The sequence below is a fragment of the Oncorhynchus masou genome, chromosome 12 (assembly GCF_036934945.1).
Source record: "Oncorhynchus masou masou isolate Uvic2021 chromosome 12, UVic_Omas_1.1, whole genome shotgun sequence".
NCBI lineage: Eukaryota > Metazoa > Chordata > Actinopteri > Salmoniformes > Salmonidae > Oncorhynchus > Oncorhynchus masou.
The window spans coordinates 20,220,475-20,243,047 of record NC_088223.1 but is presented as its reverse complement, the minus strand read 5'-3'; the positions used below and the strand labels follow the sequence as shown (position 1 = coordinate 20,243,047).

The 22,573-nt window shown below is 42.9% G+C and overlaps 1 protein-coding gene across 1 annotated transcript in view; it reads right to left on the bottom strand.

Moving 5' to 3' along the window:
* The window catches only part of gabbr2 (gamma-aminobutyric acid (GABA) B receptor, 2), a 405,067-nt gene that overhangs the window by 304,553 nt on the left and 77,941 nt on the right, over positions 1–22,573 (bottom strand). Inside the window, exon 2 of the mRNA XM_064979858.1 lies at positions 3,696–3,833. Coding sequence (XP_064835930.1) covers positions 3,696–3,833 — 138 coding nt within the window. The remainder of the gene's footprint in view (positions 1–3,695; positions 3,834–22,573) is intronic.

The following is a 22,573-nucleotide window of genomic DNA, read 5'->3' as shown; positions in this document are numbered from 1 at the left end:
CCCTCTCTCTCTCTCTCAGCCAATTCTCAAAGCCTGCTGTCCTCTCCATCCCTCCATCCTTCTCCATCCCTAGTTTACCATCTGTCTATTCGCCCTCATAGCATTCTTATCTTCCATTCAATTTGCTTTCAGTCATTCTCAGCACATAGCCAACTGTAAGTTACACAAAGCCAATATAAAGAGTACTTGGAGCTTAGCAGAGAAGAGAGGAGGGGAATGATGAGCCTGTATCTCGAACAACACCATGGGACGTGAGTCACAATCAGGATGTGAGTGAGAGAGCTGCTTGCGGATCAGTAGTTATATAAATCCAATGGCAGATGGTGCCTGCAAACTGATCACGGTGCTGCAAAACTTGTGAGTGTGTGTGTATGTGTGGTGGGGGGGGGGGGTTGTGTATGCGTGCACGCAACCTTACGTGTGTGCCTGTATCTGTATTTGTGTGTGTGTTGGGAGGGGGGGTGATCTGATTTAAACACCTCAAAGCTTATACTGTAGTTCATTATGACACGCTTCCCTGATTAAAAATACATTTTTACAAATATGTAAATACATATTTTGTTTAATAAAAACATTTGCCAGGAATTCCTTTTCTTTATCCAGCGTAGTCGCTTAAAGACCCTGTCTAAATACTGTTTAGCTGTCTCTCCTTAGTATAGGAAAAGTATGTGCTTCTATAAGGCAGTACAATAGAAACCACCAAGAAATCTGCATATCTTCCCACAAAACGCCTGACTTCAAAAATAGAATAAGCCATATATCATATATCATTTCCCTTTATCAATGATATAACAACGACCAATATGTTTCCATTCCTATATAATACACCATAAAACTTCCCAAACCTGTTCTTCCTCGCTTCCATTCTCCTCACAGAGGGCTTAAGGCTGAATCATATAGATCAGAGATGGAAAGTAATGCACCTCCCGCTGGCTGCTGACGTCAGGGCCCAACGCACTAGCCTACGTCTGCAGCTTGGAGCCAGGCTGCCTCCAGCAGCCTACAGCCCCGGCCCTGTTCCTGTCTGCTTCCCTCCAATGGGAGACAGATGAAAGTCAATGGGCCCAGAGAGGGAGATGGAGAGAGAGGCAGCTAACCTAGCACAATTTAGATCAGCAAAGGGACCAGCATAGAACATAGATGATTTATAATTACTGTATGAAACCACACGGTTTCCAGGTTGAAGTTCCCCTAGGTATAGATCTAGCTTCACCTCCCTGACCAGCTTTCCCTCCCCTGATCCCCTGATCCTCTCCTCCAATCCTAACCTCAACCGTAAATTGCGAAACTGACCCCAGCTCAGTGTCTAGGAGCAACTTCACCCTGCTCCATTCAATGTTTAATTTCCAGATGGCCTCAACGGTCAACATGACCGCCTCACTCTGCAATAACTCAACAGAATTCCATGTAATTGGATTATGTACAAAGTGCACCACCGTAGTGTGTCCTAACAATTACAGCTTTTAAACGGACACTTTTTTGGACATGCATTATGGACGAGATTTGGGGAATCTGTTTTCCTGCGGTGTCGTTAATAGTTAATTCAGTCTCGACCGGTAATTAAAGAAAATGCCTTTCCCCCCATCTGTCTCCAACACCAGAGAAAATAGAGCTTTGCTTGTGGCAACACTACACAAGAGACTGGATTTTCATGGACTGTGTTCCAAATGGCACCGTATTTTCCACATAGTGCACTACTTTGACCAGAGGGTCCTGCTCAAAAGTAGTGCACTATGTAGGGAATAGGGTGTTATATGGGACGTAGTCCTGGATTCTTCTCATGCCGTCAAATGGGACTGAGTCTGTCACTTTAAGCGCTCCTTTTTAAAAGATGCAAACTCAGTGATTTTGAACCCCATTCACTTCTCTCTTATTCCTCCTCAATCACTTTCCATCATGTAACCTGGAGGCTCTTGAATGGGGTTTTCAGCTCAAACTGATGTGAAGTCAAACTGTGAGGTAAGAGTGCTGGAGTGGGCCCACTGGTCCACTGCTATACTACTCCAGGGACAGAGGGACCATCCCAAATGGCATCCTATTCCCTATAAAGTGCACTACTTAACCTATGGGGCCTGGTCAAAAGTAGTGCACTATATAGGGAAGAGGGTGCCGTTTGGGACAGGCTAATCCTGTGCACCTGAGGCAGCTGTGAGAGAGAGGGAACAGAGAGAAGAGGAAGAAAGAGAGGGAGAGAGAGGGAGGGTGGGATAAGCATCTTTCTGAACAGAAAACTGTCAGGAGCCTGTCTTTTCTTTTCAACTTATTACAATTTTGAAACAACCACTTTTATTTCTCCAACTTTTCACCTGGTTACTGAACGTCCAAGTAAAAAAAGGAAGTTGAACTAAAATCCAAGTTCCTCTGGCATATCTTTTTCCCCCAATTTCTAGTTCTGCCCTGCAGCCTTTCTTTCCAAATACTGCGACCTGACAGGATCCAAAAGAATGAACTGCTGGTTGTTTACAATAATGGTCTGATGAGAAGTATCTGGGTGACATTCAGTTAGAGTCCCTTGAGTTGTACCATCTCCTCTGCATAGCTAGAGTATGAGCTAGCCTTTCATCTATATGATCACTTGTTCAGGCAATTTAGTCAGCGAATGGAAATTGGGAGAAGCACAATTTCTCCTTCATAGCACAATACCAATAGCGTACCACGAGAGAGAGACAGTGTACGTAATGACTCAAGAGGCCAACAGTTTACGTATGGCATGTAATGTTGCCCCGTCTCATGCTTAGCCATTGAATTCTACTGTGCATTATAGGGAAAAAATGCACACACTAGAATGCCTTTCAAGCCAATCAGAAAGGAGTATTTAACAATGCCATGGTATAAATTAAGATAACCCCCACTAGAGAAAAATGGCTCCTCTCATTTCATCTTTGGCCAGATAGCCTTCAGATCATATTTTCTATGCATATTTTAGTCATATGAGTCTTTCATGAAATCTAATGATACCATATATCTAAGCATGTTTCCCTCTCGTAAATCCAAACTGGATTTTCTTCAGTACAGTACATTCAATCTCTATAATATAGCCTAGTGATATTGGCAAATAAAGAGATAAAAGGCAAGCCATTGATATTAATCTCTCCGTTTAATAAAGCTGTTATAGGCCTATAATGTAGTTTGCGTCCCAAATGGCAACCTATTCCCTATGTAGTGCACTAATTTTGACCTGGGCCGATAGGGTAGAGCACTATAAAGGGTATAGGGTGCCATTTGAGACGAAGCTTTAATATTTCCTCAGTTTTCCTCCCATCTTTTGGTTTCTGAAATGGATAAGGATTCGACCGGATTAAAGCCATAACAATTAGCTATTTAGACTGGTGAGGTTAATGAAGGATTAAGAGACCCCCAGCCCAGGCCCCATCTACAGCACCATAAGACTATAGGCTCAGCAACTCACAAACGTACAAATGAATCCTTTCACTGGGCTTAACACCTCAAGCGCACACACACACACACACACACACACACACACACACACGTGTACATGCAGACATACACAGGTGTGCACGCACGCACACACAAACAAACACACACACAAGCCTATCATAAAATCTCGGAACTCACATTTGTCCCATATTTGTTTCTGGAACCCTAGAAAAGCAAAAAAGACTCTCAAAAAGAGGGCAAATCCATCCGGAACAGACAAACCCTCCTCCTCATAATAACCAGACTGTCGTTCCTACCTGCACCAGGTTCCACCCCTCCAGTGACTCAGCAATGATGGACGTCACGGACGGACACACCCCTCCAAAGATCATCAGGTGTTTGGGTCCGTAGCATATGGCATCGAAGAAGGCCCTCAATCCCTTGGCGTTGTCACACTGCATGGGGAGAGAGTGTAGGGAGGAGAGAGAGAGAGAGAAAATTAAAAAGCGCATAACATTTTTCTGGGCTATTTTGGGCTGGGATGTGGCTGGCATGCAAAAGTGAAAGCACAGATGTAATTATGCTCTGTACTGCACACCTCTTACAGTAGCACAGCAGTATGGGGGTGCCTTCCATAATGGCACCCTATCCCCTATATAGTGCCCTACTTTTGACCAGGGCTCAAAGGGGCTCTGGTCAAAAGAAGTGCACTACATAGGGAATAGGGTGCCATTTGGACCTTGGAGTTCAGGGAAAGTGTTTGTTTTATTTTATGAGGCACATAAAGCCAACAAATGAGCTACATTTACAGTGGGGCGAAAAAGTATTTAGTCAGCCACCAATTGTGCAAGTTCTCCCACTTAAAAAGATGAGAGAGGCCTGTAAATGTCATCATAGGTACACTTCAACTATGACAGACAAAATGAGAAAAAAAAATCCAGAAAATCACATTGTAGGATTTTTAATGAATTTATTTGCAAATTATGGTGGAAAATAAGTATTTGGTCAATAACAAAAGTTTTCCTCAATACTTTGTTATATACCCTTTGTTGGCAATGACAGAGGTCAAAGTTTTCTGTAAGTCTTCACAAGGTTTTCACACACTGTTGCTAGTATTTTGGCCCATTCCTCCATGCAGATCTCCTCTAGAGCAGTGATGTTTTGGGGCTGTTGCTGGACAACACGGACTTTCAACTCCCTCAAAAGATTTTCTATGGGGTTGAGATCTGGAGACTGGCTAGGCCACTCCAGGACCTTGAAATGCTTCTTACGAAGCCACTCCTTCGTTGCCCGGGCGGTGTGTTTGGTATCATTGTCATGCTGAAAGACCCAGCCACGTTTCATCTTCAATGCCCTTGCTGATGGTAGGCTTTGTTACTTTGGTCCCAGCTCTCTGTAGGTCATTCACTAGGTCCCCCCATGTGGTTCTGGGATTTTTGCTCACCGTTCTTGTGATAATTTTGACCCCACGAGGTGAGATCTTGTGTGGAGCCCCAGAACGAGGGAGATTATCAGTGGTCTTGTATGTCTCCCATTTCCTAATAATTGCTCCCACAGTTGATTTCTTCAAACCAAGCTGCTTACCTATTGCAGATTCAGTCTTCCCAGCCTGGTGCAGGTCTACAATTTTGTTTCTGGTGTCCATTGACAGCTCTTTGGTCTTGGCCGTAGTGGAGTTTGGAGTGTGACTGTTTGAGGTTGTGGACAGTTGTCTTTTATACTGATAACAAGTTCAAACAGGTGCCATTAATACAATTAACGAGTTGAGGACAGAGGAGCCTCTTAAAGAAGAAGTTACAGGTCTGTGAGAGCCAGAAATCTTGCATGTTTGTAGGTGACCAAATACTTATTTTCCACCATAATTTGCAAATAAATTCATTAAAAATCCTACAATGTGATTTTCTGGATGTTTTTTTCTCATTTTGTCTGTCATAGTTGAAGTGTACCTATGATGAAAATTACAGGCCTCTCTCATCTTTTTAAGTGGGAGAACTTGCACAATTGGTGGCTGACTAAATAGTTTTTTGCCCCACTGTATATGAGGCTCCTACACTTATGTTATGCATACCTGCACCATTTTTACTGTAGGTGAATATGTAGCATTGCAATATATTTTTTATACAATATATGAGTACATGAGAGAGGGGGGGGGGGCATCCTACTACAGCAGAATGCAACCATCTCACATCACTATGGCAACACTCTTAGCTCTGTAGAACTGCAGGAGAGAGGGAGAACAGGAGAGAGAGAGAGAGAGAGAGAGAGAGAGAGAGAGAGAGAGAGAGAGAGAGAGAGAGAGAGAGAGAGAGAGAGAGAGAACAGGGGGAGACGTAACAGGAGAGAGGGAGAACAGGGGAGAGAGAGAACAAGAGAGAGGGAGAACGGGTGAGAGCGAGAACAGGAGAGAGGGAAAACAAGAGAGAGGGAGAATGGGAGAGAAAAGAAGAGAGAGAGAACAGGAGAGAGGGAGAGAACAGGAGAGAGGGAGAACAAGAGATAGGGAGAACAGGGGCGAGAGAGATGGAACAGGGGAGAGAGAGAACAGGGGAGAGAGAGAGAACAGGAGAGAGGGAGCACGGGAGAGAGAGAGAACAGGAGAGAGAGAGAGAACAGGAGAGAGGAAGAACAGGAGAGAGGGAGAACAGGGGTGAGAGAAAGAACAGGGGAGAGAGAGAGAACAGGAGAGAGGGAGAACAGGAGAGAGGGAGAACAGGGGTGAGAGAAAGAACAGGGGAGATAGAGAGAACAGGAGAGAGGGAGAACGGGAGAGAGAGAGAGAACAGGAGAGAGGGAGAACAGGGGTGAGAGAAAGAACAGGGGAGAGAGAGAGAACGGGAGAACAGGGGCGAGAGAACAGGAGAGAGGGAGAACGAGAAAGAGAGATGGAATAGGTCTATTGATTGCTATATGAGCTCTCTAAATGGTTTTCTGTGATTTTCTGAGTTTGCAACTATATCCTAGTCTGCGGTAAACACTTCTTGGCCATAATTATTGGCAATCAATTCAGGATGTTCTCCTGTGTTTATATAGTGTCTGAGGCGATGTCCACCTTGGCGCAGCGAAGCTCCACTTGTGAGGTGGTTTCACCTTGTTAAGATCATCTACGCTGAACTAGATTTCTTCCTAGAAGGCGTTGTGCGAGTCAGTGGCAGGGATGAGAAATCGAACAGAGGACCTCAATGGAAATAAACTTTCGGGCTTTATTGTGTATGATTCTCTATCATTTTGTTACGTATGTAGTGTTGTCTCTGGCTGGAGCAGCCAACTTCTTCAAATACATTCAATCAATCAATGAACAACACTGATATATAAAGCCTCCTTTGTCCCTAAAGGTTTCCTCTTACAACAGAGTTGTAGTGACTGATATCATTTTCAAATAGTTTAGTGTGTCGACATCCTCATGTCTGTTATATCAATATTTTTTTTTATTTTACTTTTTATTTAACCTTTATTTAACCAGGTAGGCCAATTGAGAACAAGTTCTCATTTACAACTGCGACCTGGCCAAGATAAAGCAAAGCAGTGCGACACAAACAACAACACAGAGTTACACATGGAATAAACCATCATACAGTCAATAACACAATAGAGAAAGTCTATATAGAGTGTGTGCAAATGAGGTAGGATAAGGGAGGTAAGGCAATAAATAGGCCATAGTGGTGAAATTATTACAGTATGATGAATTAAACACTGGGGTGATGTGCTGAAGATGAGTGTGCAAGTAGCAGTACTGGGGTGCAAAGTAGCAAAATAAATAACAATATGGTGATGAGGTAGTTGGATGGGCTATTTATAGATGGGCTATTTACAGATGGGCTATGTACATATCGATTGATTGTAGGTTAAAGTATTTGTACAGTTTAAAACGAAAACATGTGTATCTTCCTCCATCTCCCTCATTTTGGCTTAATAAAACATAATCCTCCCCATAACCAGGAATACACAAGGTTCACACGTGTGCATACACTGCCACATCTCATGTATTCAGTTAACCGAGTCCAAAATAGCTGCGAGACTGTGGAAAGCCTAGTGTGAAATGAGAGAGTAGGTGATTATGCGCAGCGGGCATACGATATCCTGTCCACATGGTTGAATAAAACAGCAGGGCTTTTAAAAAGATATCTCATTTACATATCATCTTGCTCTCACTCTCAATGTCTCCATCTCAGTCTTTCTCTCTTGCCCCCACCCCCAACTCTTATTTATTCCCAATTGCTCACAACCAATTACCAAACTACAGAAGGTGAGTCTTTCTGTATGTTACTATGCTGAAACACAAACCCAGTGTCTGTCAATATGTGGAGTAATAGTTGCTGTTTTTACACTGCTGCTACTCGCTGTTTATTATCTATGCATAGTCACTTCACCGCCACCTACAAATTACCTCGACGACCCTGTACCACCGCACATTGACTCGGTACCGGTACTGAGTTGGTAGAGCATGGTGAAAAGTCTGAAAATGTATGCACTCACTAGCGTAAATTGCTTTGGTAAAGAGCGTCTGCCAAATTACTAGAGGATACATCCTCCAATTCCAGAACAAAGGTTTGTATGTAATCATTATTTCAACATGGATGTTTGAAACCTTGCCTGATCATCAATTGATCTCCTTGTCATTAAGGAATGCATAGCACACATTAGATTGAAAAAACAGGAGGAATCTTTATATATATACAGTATACTGTATATATGTCACTGCTACTGTGGTTTACACAAGCCATCAAACCGGGCTATAGTCGGCTGTTCCACGTCTTCCCTGTGAATCCTTCAAATGTAAACAGCACGCTAGTTATTGTTTATCTTCAAACGCTATAGGGTTAGGAGATCAGATGAAACAGGGAAATGAGTCTTCCGCATTTAACCCAATCCCTCTGAATCAGAGAGGTGCGGAGGGATGCCTTAATCGACATCCAAGTCATCAGTGCCCAGGAACAGCGGGTTAACTGTCTTGCTCAGGGGCAATACGACAGATTTTTACCTTGTCAACTTGGGTATTCGATCCAGCAATCTTTCGGATACTGGCCCAACGCTCCGACCAGACAGGCTACCAGCCACCCCATAAACATATATACATTCCAATGAGGTCTGTGATGAAATATGGGTCCCTGGCCCCGGGAATGAAACATGTGACCTCACTCTATGCCCCAGCCATTATTCCTTAGGGCCAAAAGCCTCCCATTCAACAGTCACAAAGCAGCAGCCAACCACCGCTATGCTGGGGCTATTTTCAGTGCCAGAGAGAGAGGGAGGGAAAAAGAGAGATGTGGGGAGGTGGAGGCATTGAGCGGCGTCGAACACAAGCAGACTAGTCTGTTCTCTCTCTCCCTCTACTTCTGTCAAACACTCATCCACATAGACACACAATCTGGCATGCTGGTGGTGCGTTGACCACCACCACGTTGCCTAGGCAACCCACAAGGCAACGCTTTTGAGCTGTACATAAAGGAGGAAGCCGGGCCGGGAGCTTGGTGGAGCTTGGTGTTATATATTTAGCATGTGATTGGGTGGCACAATCACAGAGGCATTAATCGTAAACTACTCAGAAAGTGGAGACGTGTAGGGGTTAATGGTGGATGCAGTTTGTGAACAGAGAGAGAGAGAGAGGTGTCGCAAGAACAAGTGCTCATAAAACCAACCAACCGTTCTCTCCACAACTATCGCTGACTATCCCATCTTTAGACACTGTACAGTTCTGCTCTCTGCATCAGATATGCCTTAGAACCCAGTAGTAGACCAATCTAGTTGATGTCATACAGTACATCAGAGTCTAAGACAGTGGTATTCAAACTTTTTCAGCGGGGAACCTTTTTCTACCAGAATTTCTGGGGACCCCACCCAAAATCTAATGATAAAACCTTCAAATCTGTAAATTTATATTTTTAAATCAACAAATACCCTTAAATTGATTGCATTTTCTGCTCTTATTAAAATGAAATGAAACCAATAAAATCATCTGGACTTTTAATTTCCACCCCGGGGACCCCACTGCAGTTCCCCACAAAGGTTTGCGACCCCGACTTTGAATACCACATGTTACGTCTATCCTGCCCAAGCTACACTACATATACAAAACTATGTGGACACTTTAAATGAGTGGATTCTGCTAGTTCAGCCAGGTGTAAAAAAAAAAAATTGAGCACACAGCCATGCAATCTCCATAGACAAACATTGGCAGTAGAACGGACTTACTGAAAAGCTCAGTGACTTTCAACGTGGCACCGTCATAGGATGCCACCTTTCCACCAAGTCAGTTATTACATTTCTGCCCTGCTAGAACTATCCCTGTCAACTGTAAGTGCTGTTATAGTGAAGTGGAAACGTCTAGGAGCAGCAATGGCTCAGCCGCGAAGTGGTAGGCCACACAAACTCACAGAACGGGACCACCAAATGCTGAAGCGCGTAATGTTTAAAAATAGTCTGTCCTCAGTTGCAACACTGATGACCGAGTTCCAAACTGCCTCTGGAAGCACCATCAGCACAAGAACGGTTGGTCAGAAGCGTCAGGAAAGGGGTTTCCATGGCCGAGGATCGGCTGGAGTGGTGTAAAGCTTGCCACCATTGGACTCTGGAGCAGTGGAAACACGTTCTTCAAATCATATCAAATTGTATTTGTCACGTGAGCCAAATACAACAGGTATTCGGCGCACGTGTATTGCTAATTGTATTGTATTGCTAATTCGGCCTGCTAACTGCTAGCTTGTTCAGCCCCTGTCTGCTAACTGCGAGCTTGTTTAGCCCCGGCCTACTAACTGTTAGCATGTTAGCACAGGCCTGCTAACTGTCTGAATCGCCGCGTCCCCAGCCAGCCCAACCACTCACTGGACCCATATTTACTTTCAATCTCTTTTCGATTTTTAATTCGATTATACCTCCCGGTAACCTGCCTCACCCAATGTGATACGGAATCGCTATTATTTTTAATTTTTAGAACACATTCACGAACCTCCAGAAGCTAACCAGCTAACTAGCTACAAGCTATTTAGTCATTGTTAGCCACTGCTAGCGGCTTTTACCTTCTGCATAGCCAGCCAGTTTTTTTAACCTGGATAATACTCGCCAGTCTAGCTTCCCTGCCCCATCCACCGCTGCCCCTGGACACTGATCACTTGGCTACATAGCTAATGCATGCTGGACTGTCCATTAATCACGGTACTCCATTCTGCTTGTTTATGTTTTATCTGCCGGCCCCAGCCGCACTCAGGCTCTGTTTGTAGTTAATCCGACCCTCCCTGCCTTGTCAACGCCATTTTACCTGCTGCTGTTGTGCTAGCTGATTAGCCGTTGTTGTCTCACCTACTGTTTTAGCTAGCTTTCCCAATTCAACACCTGTGATTACTGTATGCCTCGCTGTATGTCTCTCTCAAATGTCAATATGCCTTGTATACTGTTGTTCAGGTTAGTTATCATTGTTTTAGTTAACAATGGAGCCCCTAGTTCCACTCTTCATACCCCTGATACCCCCTTTGTCCCACCTCCCACACATGCAGTGATCTCACCCATTACAACCAGCATGTCCAGAGATACAACCTCTCTCATCATCACCCAGTGCCTGGGCTTACCTCCGCTGTACCCGCACCCCACCATACCCCTGTCCGCGCATTATGCCAGGAATATATTCTACCATGCCCAGAAATCTGCTCCTTTTATTCTTTGTCCCCAATGCTCGAGGCGACCAGTTTTGATAGCCTTTAGCCACACCCTCATACTACTCCTCCTCTGTTCCGCGGGTGATGTGGAGGTAAACCCAGGCCCTGCATGTCCCCAGGCACCCTCATTTGTTGACTTCTGTGATCGAAATGTCAACATCAGAAGCTTGTTTGACTCACTGCTTTAGCACACTCTGCTAACTCTGATGTCCTTGCCGTGTCTGAATCCTGGCTCAGGAAGGACACCAAAAATTCTGAGATTTCAATACCCAACTATAACATTTTCCGTCAAGATAGAACTGCCAAAGAGGGAGGAGTTGCAGTCTACTGCAGAGATACAGTGCCTTGCGAAAGTATTCGGCCCCCTTGAACTTTGCGACCTTTTGCCACATTTCAGGCTTCAAACATAAAGATATAAAACTGTATTTTTTTGTGAAGAATCAACAAAAAGTGGGACACAATCATGAAGTGGAACGACATTTATTGGATATTTCAAACTTTTTTAACCTCTTGATGCTCTGGGGGCGCTATTTCATTTTTGGATGAAAAACGTTCCCGTTTTAAACAAGATATTTTGTCACAAAAAGATGCTCGACTATGCATATAATTGATAGCTTTCGAAAGAAAACACTCTGACGTGTCCAGAACTACCAAGATATTTTCTGTGCGTGCCCTAGAACGTGAGCTTCAGGCAAAACCAAGATGAGACGGCATCCAGGAAATGAGCAGGATTTTTGAGGCTCTGTTTTCCATTGTCTCCTTATATGGCTGTGAATGCGAGAGGCGTAAGTCTGCCCTTTCTGTCGTTTCCCCAAGGTGTCTGCAGCATTGTGACGTATTTGTAGGCATATCATTGGAAGATTGACCATAAGAGACCACATTTACCAGGTGTCCGCCCGGTGTCCTGCGCCGAAATTGGTGCGCAAAAGTCAGCTGCAAGTATTTTTCCATGGAATTTAGAGAAGAATGCAAGCTTCCACGAACGATATATCAATGAAGAGATATGTGAAAAAAACACCTTGAGGATTGATTCCAAACAACGTTTGCCATGTTTCGGTCGATATTATGTAGTTAATTCGGAAAAAGTTTGACGTTGTAGGTGACTGAATTTTCGGTTCGTTTCGGTAGCCAGATGCGATGTACAAAACGGAACGATTTCTCCTACACACAGACGCTTTCAGGAAAAACTGCGCATTTGGTATGTAACTGAGAGTCTCCTCATTGAAAACATCCAAAGCTCTTCAAAGGTAAATGATTTTATTTATTTGGTTATCTGGTTTTTGTGAAAATGTTGCGTGCTAAATGCTACTCAAAATGCTAAGCTAGCTTTGCATACTCTTACACAAATTAGTCAATTTCTATGGTTCAAAAGCATATTTTGAAAATCTGAGATGACAGTGTTGTTAAGAAAAGGCTAAGCTTGAGAGCAGACGCATTATTTTCATTTTATTTGCGATTTTCAGAAATCGTTAACGTTGCGTTATGCTAATGAGCCTGAGGCTTTAGTCACGATCCCGGATCCGGGATGGGGAGTTTCAAGAGGTTTAACAAATCAAAAACTGAAAAATTGGGCGTGCAAAATTATTCAGCCCCTTTACTTTCAGTGCAGCAAACTCTCTCCAGAAGTTCAGTGAGGATCTCTGAATGATCCAATGTTGACCTAAATGACTAATGATGATAAATACAATCCACCTGTGTGTAATCAAGTCTCCGTATAAATGCACCTGCACTGTGATAGTCTCAGAGGTCCGTTAAAAGCGCAGAGAGCATTATGAAGAACAAGGAACAAACCAGGCAGGTCCGAGATACTGTTGTGAAGAAGTTTAAAGCCAGATTTGGATACAAAAAGATTTCCCAAGCTTTAAATATCCCAAGGAGCACTGTGCAAGCGATAATATTGAAATGGAAGGAGTATCAGACCACTGCAAATCTACCAAGACCTGGCCGTCCCTCTAAACTTTCAGCTCATACAAGGAGAAGACTGATCAGAGATGCAGCCAAGAGGCCCATGATCACTCTGGATGAACTGCAGAGATCTACAGCTGAGGTGGGAGACTCTGTCCATAGGACAACAATCCGTCGTATATTGCACAAATCTGGCCTTTATGGAAGAGTGGCAAGAAGAAAGCCATTTCTTAAAGATATCCATAAAAAGTGTTGTTTAAAGTTTGCCACAAGCCACCTGGGAGACACACCAAACATGTGGAAGAAGGTGCTCTGGTCAGATGAAACCAAAATTGAACTTTTTGGCAACAATGCAAAACGTTATGTTTGGCGTAAAAGCAACACAGCTCATAACCCTGAACCTACCATCCCCACTGTCAAACATGGTGGTGGCAGCATCATGGTTTGGGCCTGCTTTTCTTCAGCAGGGACAGAGAAGATGGTTAAAATTGATGGGAAGATGGATGGAGCCAAATACAGGACCATTCTGGAAGAAAACCTGATGGAGTCTGCAAAAGACCTGAGACTGGGATGGAGATTTGTCTTCCAACAAGACAATGATCCAAAACATAAAGCAAAATCTACAATGGAATGGTTCAAAAATAAACATATCCAGGTGTTAGAATGGCAAAGTCAAAGTCCAGACCTGAATCCAATCGAGAATCTGTGGAAAGAACTGAAAACTGCTGTTCACAAATGCTCTCCATCCAACCTCACTGAGCTCGAGCTGTTTTGCAAGGAGGAATGGGAAAAAATTTCAGTCTCTCGATGTGCAAAACTGATAGAGACATACCCCAAGCGACTTACAGCTATAATCACAGCAAAAAGGTGGCGCTACAAAGTATTAACTTAAGGGGGCTGAATAATTTTGCACTCCCAATTTTTCAGTTTTTGATTTGTTAAAAAAGTTTGAAATATCCAATAAATGTCGTTCCACTTCATGATTGTGTCCCACTTGTTGTTGATTCTTCACAAACAAATACAGTTTTATATCTTTATGTTTGAAGCCTGAAATGTGGCAAAACGTCGCATAGTTCAAGGGGGCCGAATACTTTCGCAAGGCACTGTAGCCTGCAAAGTAATGTCATACTTTCCAGGTCCATACCCAAACAGTTCAAACTACTAATCTTAAAAATTACTCTCTCAATTACTATCTCCAGAAATAAGTCTCTCACTGTTGCCGCCTGCTACCGACCCCCCTCAGCTCCCAGCTGTGCCCTGGACACCATTTGTGAATTGACCGCCCCTCATCTAGCTTCAGAGTTTGTTCTGTTAGGTGACCTATACTGGGATATGCTTAACACCCCGACAGTCCTACAATCTAAGCTAGATGCCCTCAATCTCACACAAATCATCAAGGAACCCACCAGGTACAACCCTAAATCTGTAAACAAGGGCACCCTCATAGACGTCATCCTGACCAACTGGCCCTCCAAATACACCTCTGCCGTCTTCTACCAGGATCTCAGCGATCACTGCCTCATTGCCTGTATCCGCTACGGAGCCGCAGTCAAACGACCACCCCTCATCACTGTCAACCGCTCCCTAAAACACTTCTGTGAGCAGGCCTTTCTAATCAACCTGGCCCGGGTATCCTGGAAGGACATTGACCTCATCCCGTCAGTTGAGGATGCCTGGTCATTCTTTAAAAGTAACTTCCTCACCATTTTAGATAAGCATGCTCCGTTCAAAAAATGCAGAACTAAGAACAGATATAGCCCTTGGTTCACTCCAGACCTGTCTGCCCTCGACCAGCACAAAAACATCCTGTGGAGGACTGCAATAGCATCGAATAGTCCCCGCAATATGCAACTGTTCAGGGAAATCAGGAACCAATACACGCAGTCAGTCAGGAAAGCTAAGGCCAGCTTCTTCAGGCAGAAATTTGCATCCTGTAGCTCCAACTCCAAAAAGTTCTGGGAGACTGTGAAGTCCATGGAGAACAAGAGCACCTCCTCCCAGCTGCCCACTGCACTGAGGCTAGGTAACACGGTCACCACCGATAAATCCATGATTATCGAAAACTTCAACAAGCATTTCTCAACGGCTGGCCATGCCTTCCGCCTGGCTACTCCAACCTCGGCCAACAGCTCCGCCCCCCCCGCAGCTACTCGCCCAAGCCTCTCCAGGTTCTCCTTTACCCAAATCCAGATAGCAGATGTTCTGAAAGAGCTGCAAAACCTGGACCCGTACAAATCAGCTGGGCTTGACAATCTGGACCCTCTATTTCTGAAACTATCCGCCGCCATTGTCGCAACCCCTATTACCAGCCTGTTCAACCTCTCTTTCATATTGTCTGAGATCCCCAAGGATTGGAAAGTTGCCGTAGTCATCCCCCTCTTCAAAGGGGGAGACACCCTGGACCCAAACTGTTACAGACCTATATCCATCCTGCCCTGCCTATCTAAGGTCTTCGAAAGCCAAGTCAACAAACAGGTCACTGACCATCTCGAATCCCACCGTACCTTCTCCGCTGTGCAATCTGGTTTCCGAGCCGGTCACGGGTGCACCTCAGCCACGCTCAAGGTACGAAACAATATCATAACGGCCATCGATAAAAGACAGTACTGTGCAGCTGTCTTCATCGCCCTTGCCAAGGCTTTCGACTCTGTCAATCACCATATTCTTATCGGCAGACTCAGTAGCCTCGATTTTTCTGATGACTGCCTTGCCTGGTTCACCAACTACTTTGCAGACAGAGTTCAGTGTGTCAATTCGGAGGGCATGCTCTCAGGTCCTCTGGCAGTCTCTATGGGGCTGCCACAGGGTTCAATTCTCGGGCCGACTCTTTTTTCTGTATATATCAATGATGTTGCTCTTGCTGCGGGCGATTCCCTGATCCACCTCTACAGAGACGACACCATTCTATATACTTGCGGCCCGTCCATGGACACTGTGCTATCTAACCTCCAAACGAGCTTCAATGCCATACAACACTCCTTCCGTGGCCTCCAACTGCTCTTAAATACTAGTAAAACCAAATGCATGCTTTTCAACCGTTTGCTGCCTGCACCCGCACGCCTGACTAGTATCACCACCCTGGATGGTTCCGACCTTGAATATGTGGACATCTATAAGTACCTAGGTGTCTGGCTAGACTGTAAACTCTCCTTCCAGACTCATATCAAACATCTCCAATCGAAAATCAAATCTAGAGTCGGCTTTCTATTCCGCAACAAAGCCTCCTTCACTCATGCCGCCAAACTTACCCTAGTAAAACTGACTATCCTACCGATCCTCGACTTCGGCGACGTCATCTACAAAATAGCTTCCAACACTCTACTCAGCAAACTGGATGCAGTTTATCACAGTGCCATCCGTTTTGTCACTAAAGCACCTTATACCACCAACCACTGCGACCTGTATGCTCTAGTCGGCTGGCCCTCGCTACATATTCGTCGCCAGACCCACTGGTTCCAGGTCATCCACAAGTCCATGCTAGGTAAAGCTCCGCCTTATCTCAGTTCACTGGTCACGATGGCAACACCCACCCGTAGCACGCTCTCCAGCAGGTGTATCTCACTGATCATCCCTAAAGCCAACACCTCATTTGGCCGCCTTCCGTTCCAGTTCTCTGCTGCCTGTGACTGGAACGAATTGCAAACATAGCTGAAGTTGGAGACTTTTATCTCCCTCACCAACAGCGGCTGCTGCCTACTTATTGACTTGAAATCAAGTGTAATAACTTTAATAACTCCACTTTAATCATGTTTACATATCTTGCATTACTCATCTCATACACTACCATTCAAAAATTTTGGCCAATAAAAAGGAAAGATTAAGACGGGCAAAAGAACAAAGACACTGGACAGAGGAACACTGCCTAGAAGGCCAGTGTTCACTGTTGACATTGAGACTGGGTTTAGCTAACACAACGTGCCATTGGAACACAGAACACAGTAGATATTCCATAAAAAATAACCTTTTCCAACTACAATAGTAAATTACAACATTAAAAATGTCTACACTGTATTTCTGATCAATTTTATGTTATTTTAAATGGACAAAAAATTGCTTTTCTTTCAAAAACAAGGACATTTCTAAGTGACCCCAAACGTTTGAAGGGTAGTGTATGTTTATACTGTATTCTATACTATCTACTTCATCTTAGCCTATGACACTCTGTCATTGTTCAAATATATATTTATATTTACATATTCTTATTCCATTCCTGAATGGCCATGTTACAGTTTTGACTTAACTCTGCTTGAAAATCTCTGGCAATACTTGAAAACTGCTGGCAAACAATGAGCAACAAGGACAAAGCTTGAAGAATTAAAAAAGAATGGGTAAATATTGCACAATCCAGGTGTGCAAAACTTACCCAACACTTACCGTAGACTTACCCAAGAAGCCTCACAGCAATAATCGATGCCAAAGGGTTTTCAGACATGTATTGACTCAGGGAGCTGAATACTTATGCAACGACTATACAATGAATGTTTATTTCTTGAAATGTTCCCGATTTACTGACCTTCATGTCATATAGTAATAATGGACTGTCATTTCTCTTTGCTTATTTGAGCTGTTCTTGTTTGCTTATTTGAGCTGTTACCAAATAGGGCTATCTTCTGTATACCACCCCTACCTTGTCACAACACAACTGATTGGGTCAAACGCATTAAGGAGGAAAGAAATTTCACAAATTAACTGTTAATTGTAATGCATTCCAGGTGACAACCTCATGAAGCTGGTTAAGAGAATACCAAGCGTGTGCAAAGCTGTCAAAGGCTAAGGGTGGCTACTCTGAAGAATCTCAAATATAAATATATTTTGTTTTGTTTAACACTTTTTTGGTTACTACGTGATTCCATATGTGTTATTTTATAGTTTTGATGTCTTCACCATTATTCTATAATGTAGAAAATAGTAAAAATAAAGAAAAACCCTTGAATGAGTAGGTGTGTCCAAACTTTTGACTGGTACAATATTTTTTTCCACTTTGACATTACAGAGTATTTTCTAAGATTGTTGACAAAAAAATTGCAATTAAATCAATTTAAATCGCACTTTGTAACACAATAAAATGTCAAAAAATCCAAGGGGTCTGAATACTTTTGCAAGGCTCTGTATAAAACAGATTATATATTTCCCTGACACACAGTCTGACCGAACTAATCCTCTCAACTAGACATAGGATATGTCCCACATGGCACCATTTTCCCTATATAGTGCACTACATTTGACCAGAGCTCTATGGGTCCTGGTCAGAAGTATTGCGTTTTTAATCAGGTGCTATTTGGGACATAGACACAGCCATTGAAACGCACCATACAGGGAGGTGGGGGATACTTTGTGTGGCAACAAGTGATTGTATCACAGGCAAAAATGTATATTTAAACGTGCTGTCCAGTATCGTTCATAAAATAAAATAAAAAAATGAAAACTCCACTACAGAAGCAGGTTTTGCTTAATCAACAACAGCATCCTTCTCTCTTTCCAAGTGCCGTCCTGTGGTTCCGCTGTATTTAGATCAATAACTGTACAGGGTTTCCCATGGGGGCCTGGGAGGGTTTCAAGCCTCGATTAAGGTCAAACGGTCCCAAACGTAATCTATTGACAAACAGGCAACAGACTCATTGAGTCAGTCATCACTATATTCACATGCAGCTCTATGGGCACCACCAGTAACGTTACAGTACCGCTCACTGAGGATGGAGTGTGTGTGTGCTTGAGTGCTTGAGTGTGTGTGTGTGTGTGTGTGTGTGTGTGTGTGTGTGTGTGTGTGTGTGTGTGTGTGTGTGTGTGTGTGTGTGTGTGTGTGTGTGTGTGTGTGTGTGTGTGTGTGTGTGAGTGTGTGTGTGTGTGTGTGTGTGTGTGTGTGTGTGTGTGTACCTGTGTGTGTGTGTGTGTGTGTGTGTGTGTGTGTGTGTGTGTGTGTGTGTGTGTGTGTGTGTGTGTGTGTGTGTGTGTGTGTGTGTGTGTGTGTGTGTGTGTGTGTGTGTGTGTGTGTGTGTGAGTGTGTGTGTGTATGTGTGTGTGTGTGTGTGTGTGTGTGTGTGTGTGTGTGTGTGTGTGTGTGTGTACGTGTGTGTGTGTGTGTGTGTGTGTGTGTGTGTACCTGTGTGTGTGTGTGTGTGTGTGTGTGTGTGTGTGTGTGTGTGTGTGTGTGTGTACCTGTGTGTGTGTGTGTACCTGTGTGTGTGTGTGTACCTGTGTGTGTTTGTTCCCCATCACCTAGCCCTATTGGGCAATGGACTGGTCCACTCAGGCGGAGAGTATGACCTCCTTTTTTTCAAATGACCTTAAAGACATGCAGCACCGGAAACTGAGAGAGCTGGGACCGATACGACACGTGTCTACCAGATTTCCATTGAGATCTCATGAAAGGCTATGGAGAGGGAGGAAGAGAAGGGAATGGAGGGAAGAGTGGAGAGGAGATGGGGGTGTGTGAGCATTCTGACTCTTTGTGGTAACATTTATACAACAAACCCCAGAGTATTCAGTGAAAGTCCAACATTGATTGACTGAGTGTGGAGAGGAGAGAGGGAGGACCTGGTGGATTCTTTCAATCTGTTCCTCCCACATCACTTCACTTCCTTACACACACCAAAAAGCCATTAAAACCCTCCCCCAGTCTAGAGTGGAACCAGAAGACTCTGATTGCCTAAAATCTACTCTGACAGACAGAAGCTCAGAGCTCCTAAAGAAGCCAGTTGTTTGGCCCTAGCCTATCTCTCTCCCTAGGTTCACAGCTGGAGAGGTTTATTAGACTTCGTCCCAAATGGCATCCTATTCCCTACATAGTGTACAACTTTTGAGGGCTCTGGTCAAAATAAGTGCACTATGTAGGGAATAGGTTGCCATTTGGGAAGCAGACTTCAACTATTGGCATCATGGTTGGTGTCTCACACCCAGTCTCAGATTAGCACGGATAACAACAGCAAGTGTGGCAGGTTTCAAACCACTTTGGTTCTCTCACGATACTGGATAAGCCAAAATTGGCCACTCAAACCCAGAATCACAGTCAACATGTTGAGCCGTTATTAGCCAATCTGTACTGAGCAGGGGGAAGGGGGATACAGTAAGCCTATTACAGGTGATTCTGCTTTTTACAACAGCAGGTTGTGTGGTGTTCTGATTTCCATACAGTCATACCGTTTCTGTACCATCCCGGGGTATACGGTATTAGGGAATGTGCACACACACAAGGGGCACTATAAAAACATGTTAAAAACAGGGATCTTGATCCAGGAGGGGATTGAATGTCTCTGCTGTAACCAAGAAGTTTGGTCTTGACATCTCGGCACTTAGCTAGTAAGTTAGCAAACCAAATGCACACCCCCACAGCCCCTGCTGAAAATCATACCTTTCGGTATTTCGGAATACCCCGGTATATGGTATAAACGGTATACAATATAAACGGTATACGGTATAAACTGTATACGGTATAAACGGTATACGGTATAAACTGTATACGTATAAACGGTATACATATAAACTTATACAGTATAAACGGTATGCGGTATAAACGGTATACGGTATACACGGTATAAGGTATACGCGGTATACGGTATAAACGGTATATGGTATAAGCGGAATACGGTATAAACGGTATACGGTATAAACGGTATACGTATAAATGGTATACGGTATAAACTTACACGGTATAAACGGTATATGTATAAACGGTATACGGTATAAACTGTATACGTATAAACGGTATATGGTATAAACTGTATTCGTATAAACGGTATACGGTATAAACTGTATACGTATAAACGGTATACGGTATAAACTGTATTCGTATATAAGGATATACGGTATAAACGGTATACGTATAAATGGTATACGGTATAAACGGTATACGTATAAACGGTATACGGTATAAACTTATACGGTATAAACGGTATATGTATAAACGGTATACGTATAAACGGTATGCGGTATAAACTGTATTCGTATAAACGGTATACGGTATAAACTGTATACGTATAAACGGTATACGGTATAAACGGAATATGTATAAACTGTATACGTATAAACGGTATACGGTATAAACGGTATACAGTATAAACTGTATACGTATAAACGGTATACGGTATACGGTAAAAACGGTATACGGTATAAACTGTATACGTATAAGCGGTATACGGTATAAACTGTATACATATAAACGGTATACGGTATAAACTTATACTGTATAAACGGTATACATATAAACTTATACGGTATAAACGGTATATGGTATAAGCGGTATACGGTATAAACGGTATACGGTATAAACGGTATACGGTATAAACGGTATATGGTATAAGTGGTATACGGTATAAACGGTATACGGTATAAACGGTATACGGTAAAAACGGTATACGGTATAAACGGTATACGGTATAAACGGTATACGGTATAAACGGTATATGGTATAAACTTTTACGGTATAAACTTATACGGTATAAACGGTATACGGTATAAACGGTATACGGTATAAACTTTTACGGTATAAACGGTATACGGTATAAACTGTATACGTATAAACGGTATACGGTAAAAACGGTATACGGTATAAACGGTATACGGTATAAACGGTATACGGTATAAACGGTATACGGTATAAACTTTTACGGTATAAACTTATACGGTATAAACGGTATACGGTATAAACGGTATACGGTATAAACTTTTACGGTATAAACGGTATACGGTATAAACTTATATGGTATAAACGGTATACGGTATAAACTTATACGGTATAAACAGTATACGGTATAAACGGTATAAACAGTATACGGTATAAACGGTATAAACAGTATACGGTATAAACGGTATACAGTATAAACTTATACGGTATAAACGGTATACGGTATAAACGGTATACGGTATAAACGGTATACGGTATACGGTATAAACGGTATACGGTATAAACAGTATACGGTATAAACGGTATACGGTATAAACGGTATACGGTATAAACGGTATACGGTATAAACGGTATACGGTATACGGTATAAACAGTATACGGTATAAACGGTATACGGTATAAACGGTATACGGTATAAATGGTATACGGTATAAACGGTATACGGTATAAACTTTTACGGTATAAACGGTATACGGTATAAACTTATACGGTATAAACGGTATACGGTATAAACGGTATACGGTATAAACGGTATAAACGGTATACGGTATAAATGGTATACGGTATAAACGGTATACGGTATAAACTTTTACGGTATAAACGGTATACACTTATACGGTATACGGTATAAACTTATACGGTATAAACGGTATACGGTATATACGGTATAAACGGTATACGGTATAAACTTTTACGGTATAAACGGTATACAGTATACGGTATAAACTTATACGGTATAAACGGTATAAACAGTATACGGTATAAACGGTATAAACAGTATACGGTATAAACGGTATAAACAGTATACGGTATAAACGGTATACAGTATAAACTTATACGGTATAAACGGTATACGGTATAAACGGTATACGGTATAAACGGTATAAACGGTATACGGTATAAACTTATACGGTATAAACGGTATACGGTATAAACGGTATACGGTATAAACGGTATAAACGGTATACGGTATAAATGGTATACGGTATAAACGGTATACGGTATAAACTTTTACGGTATAAAC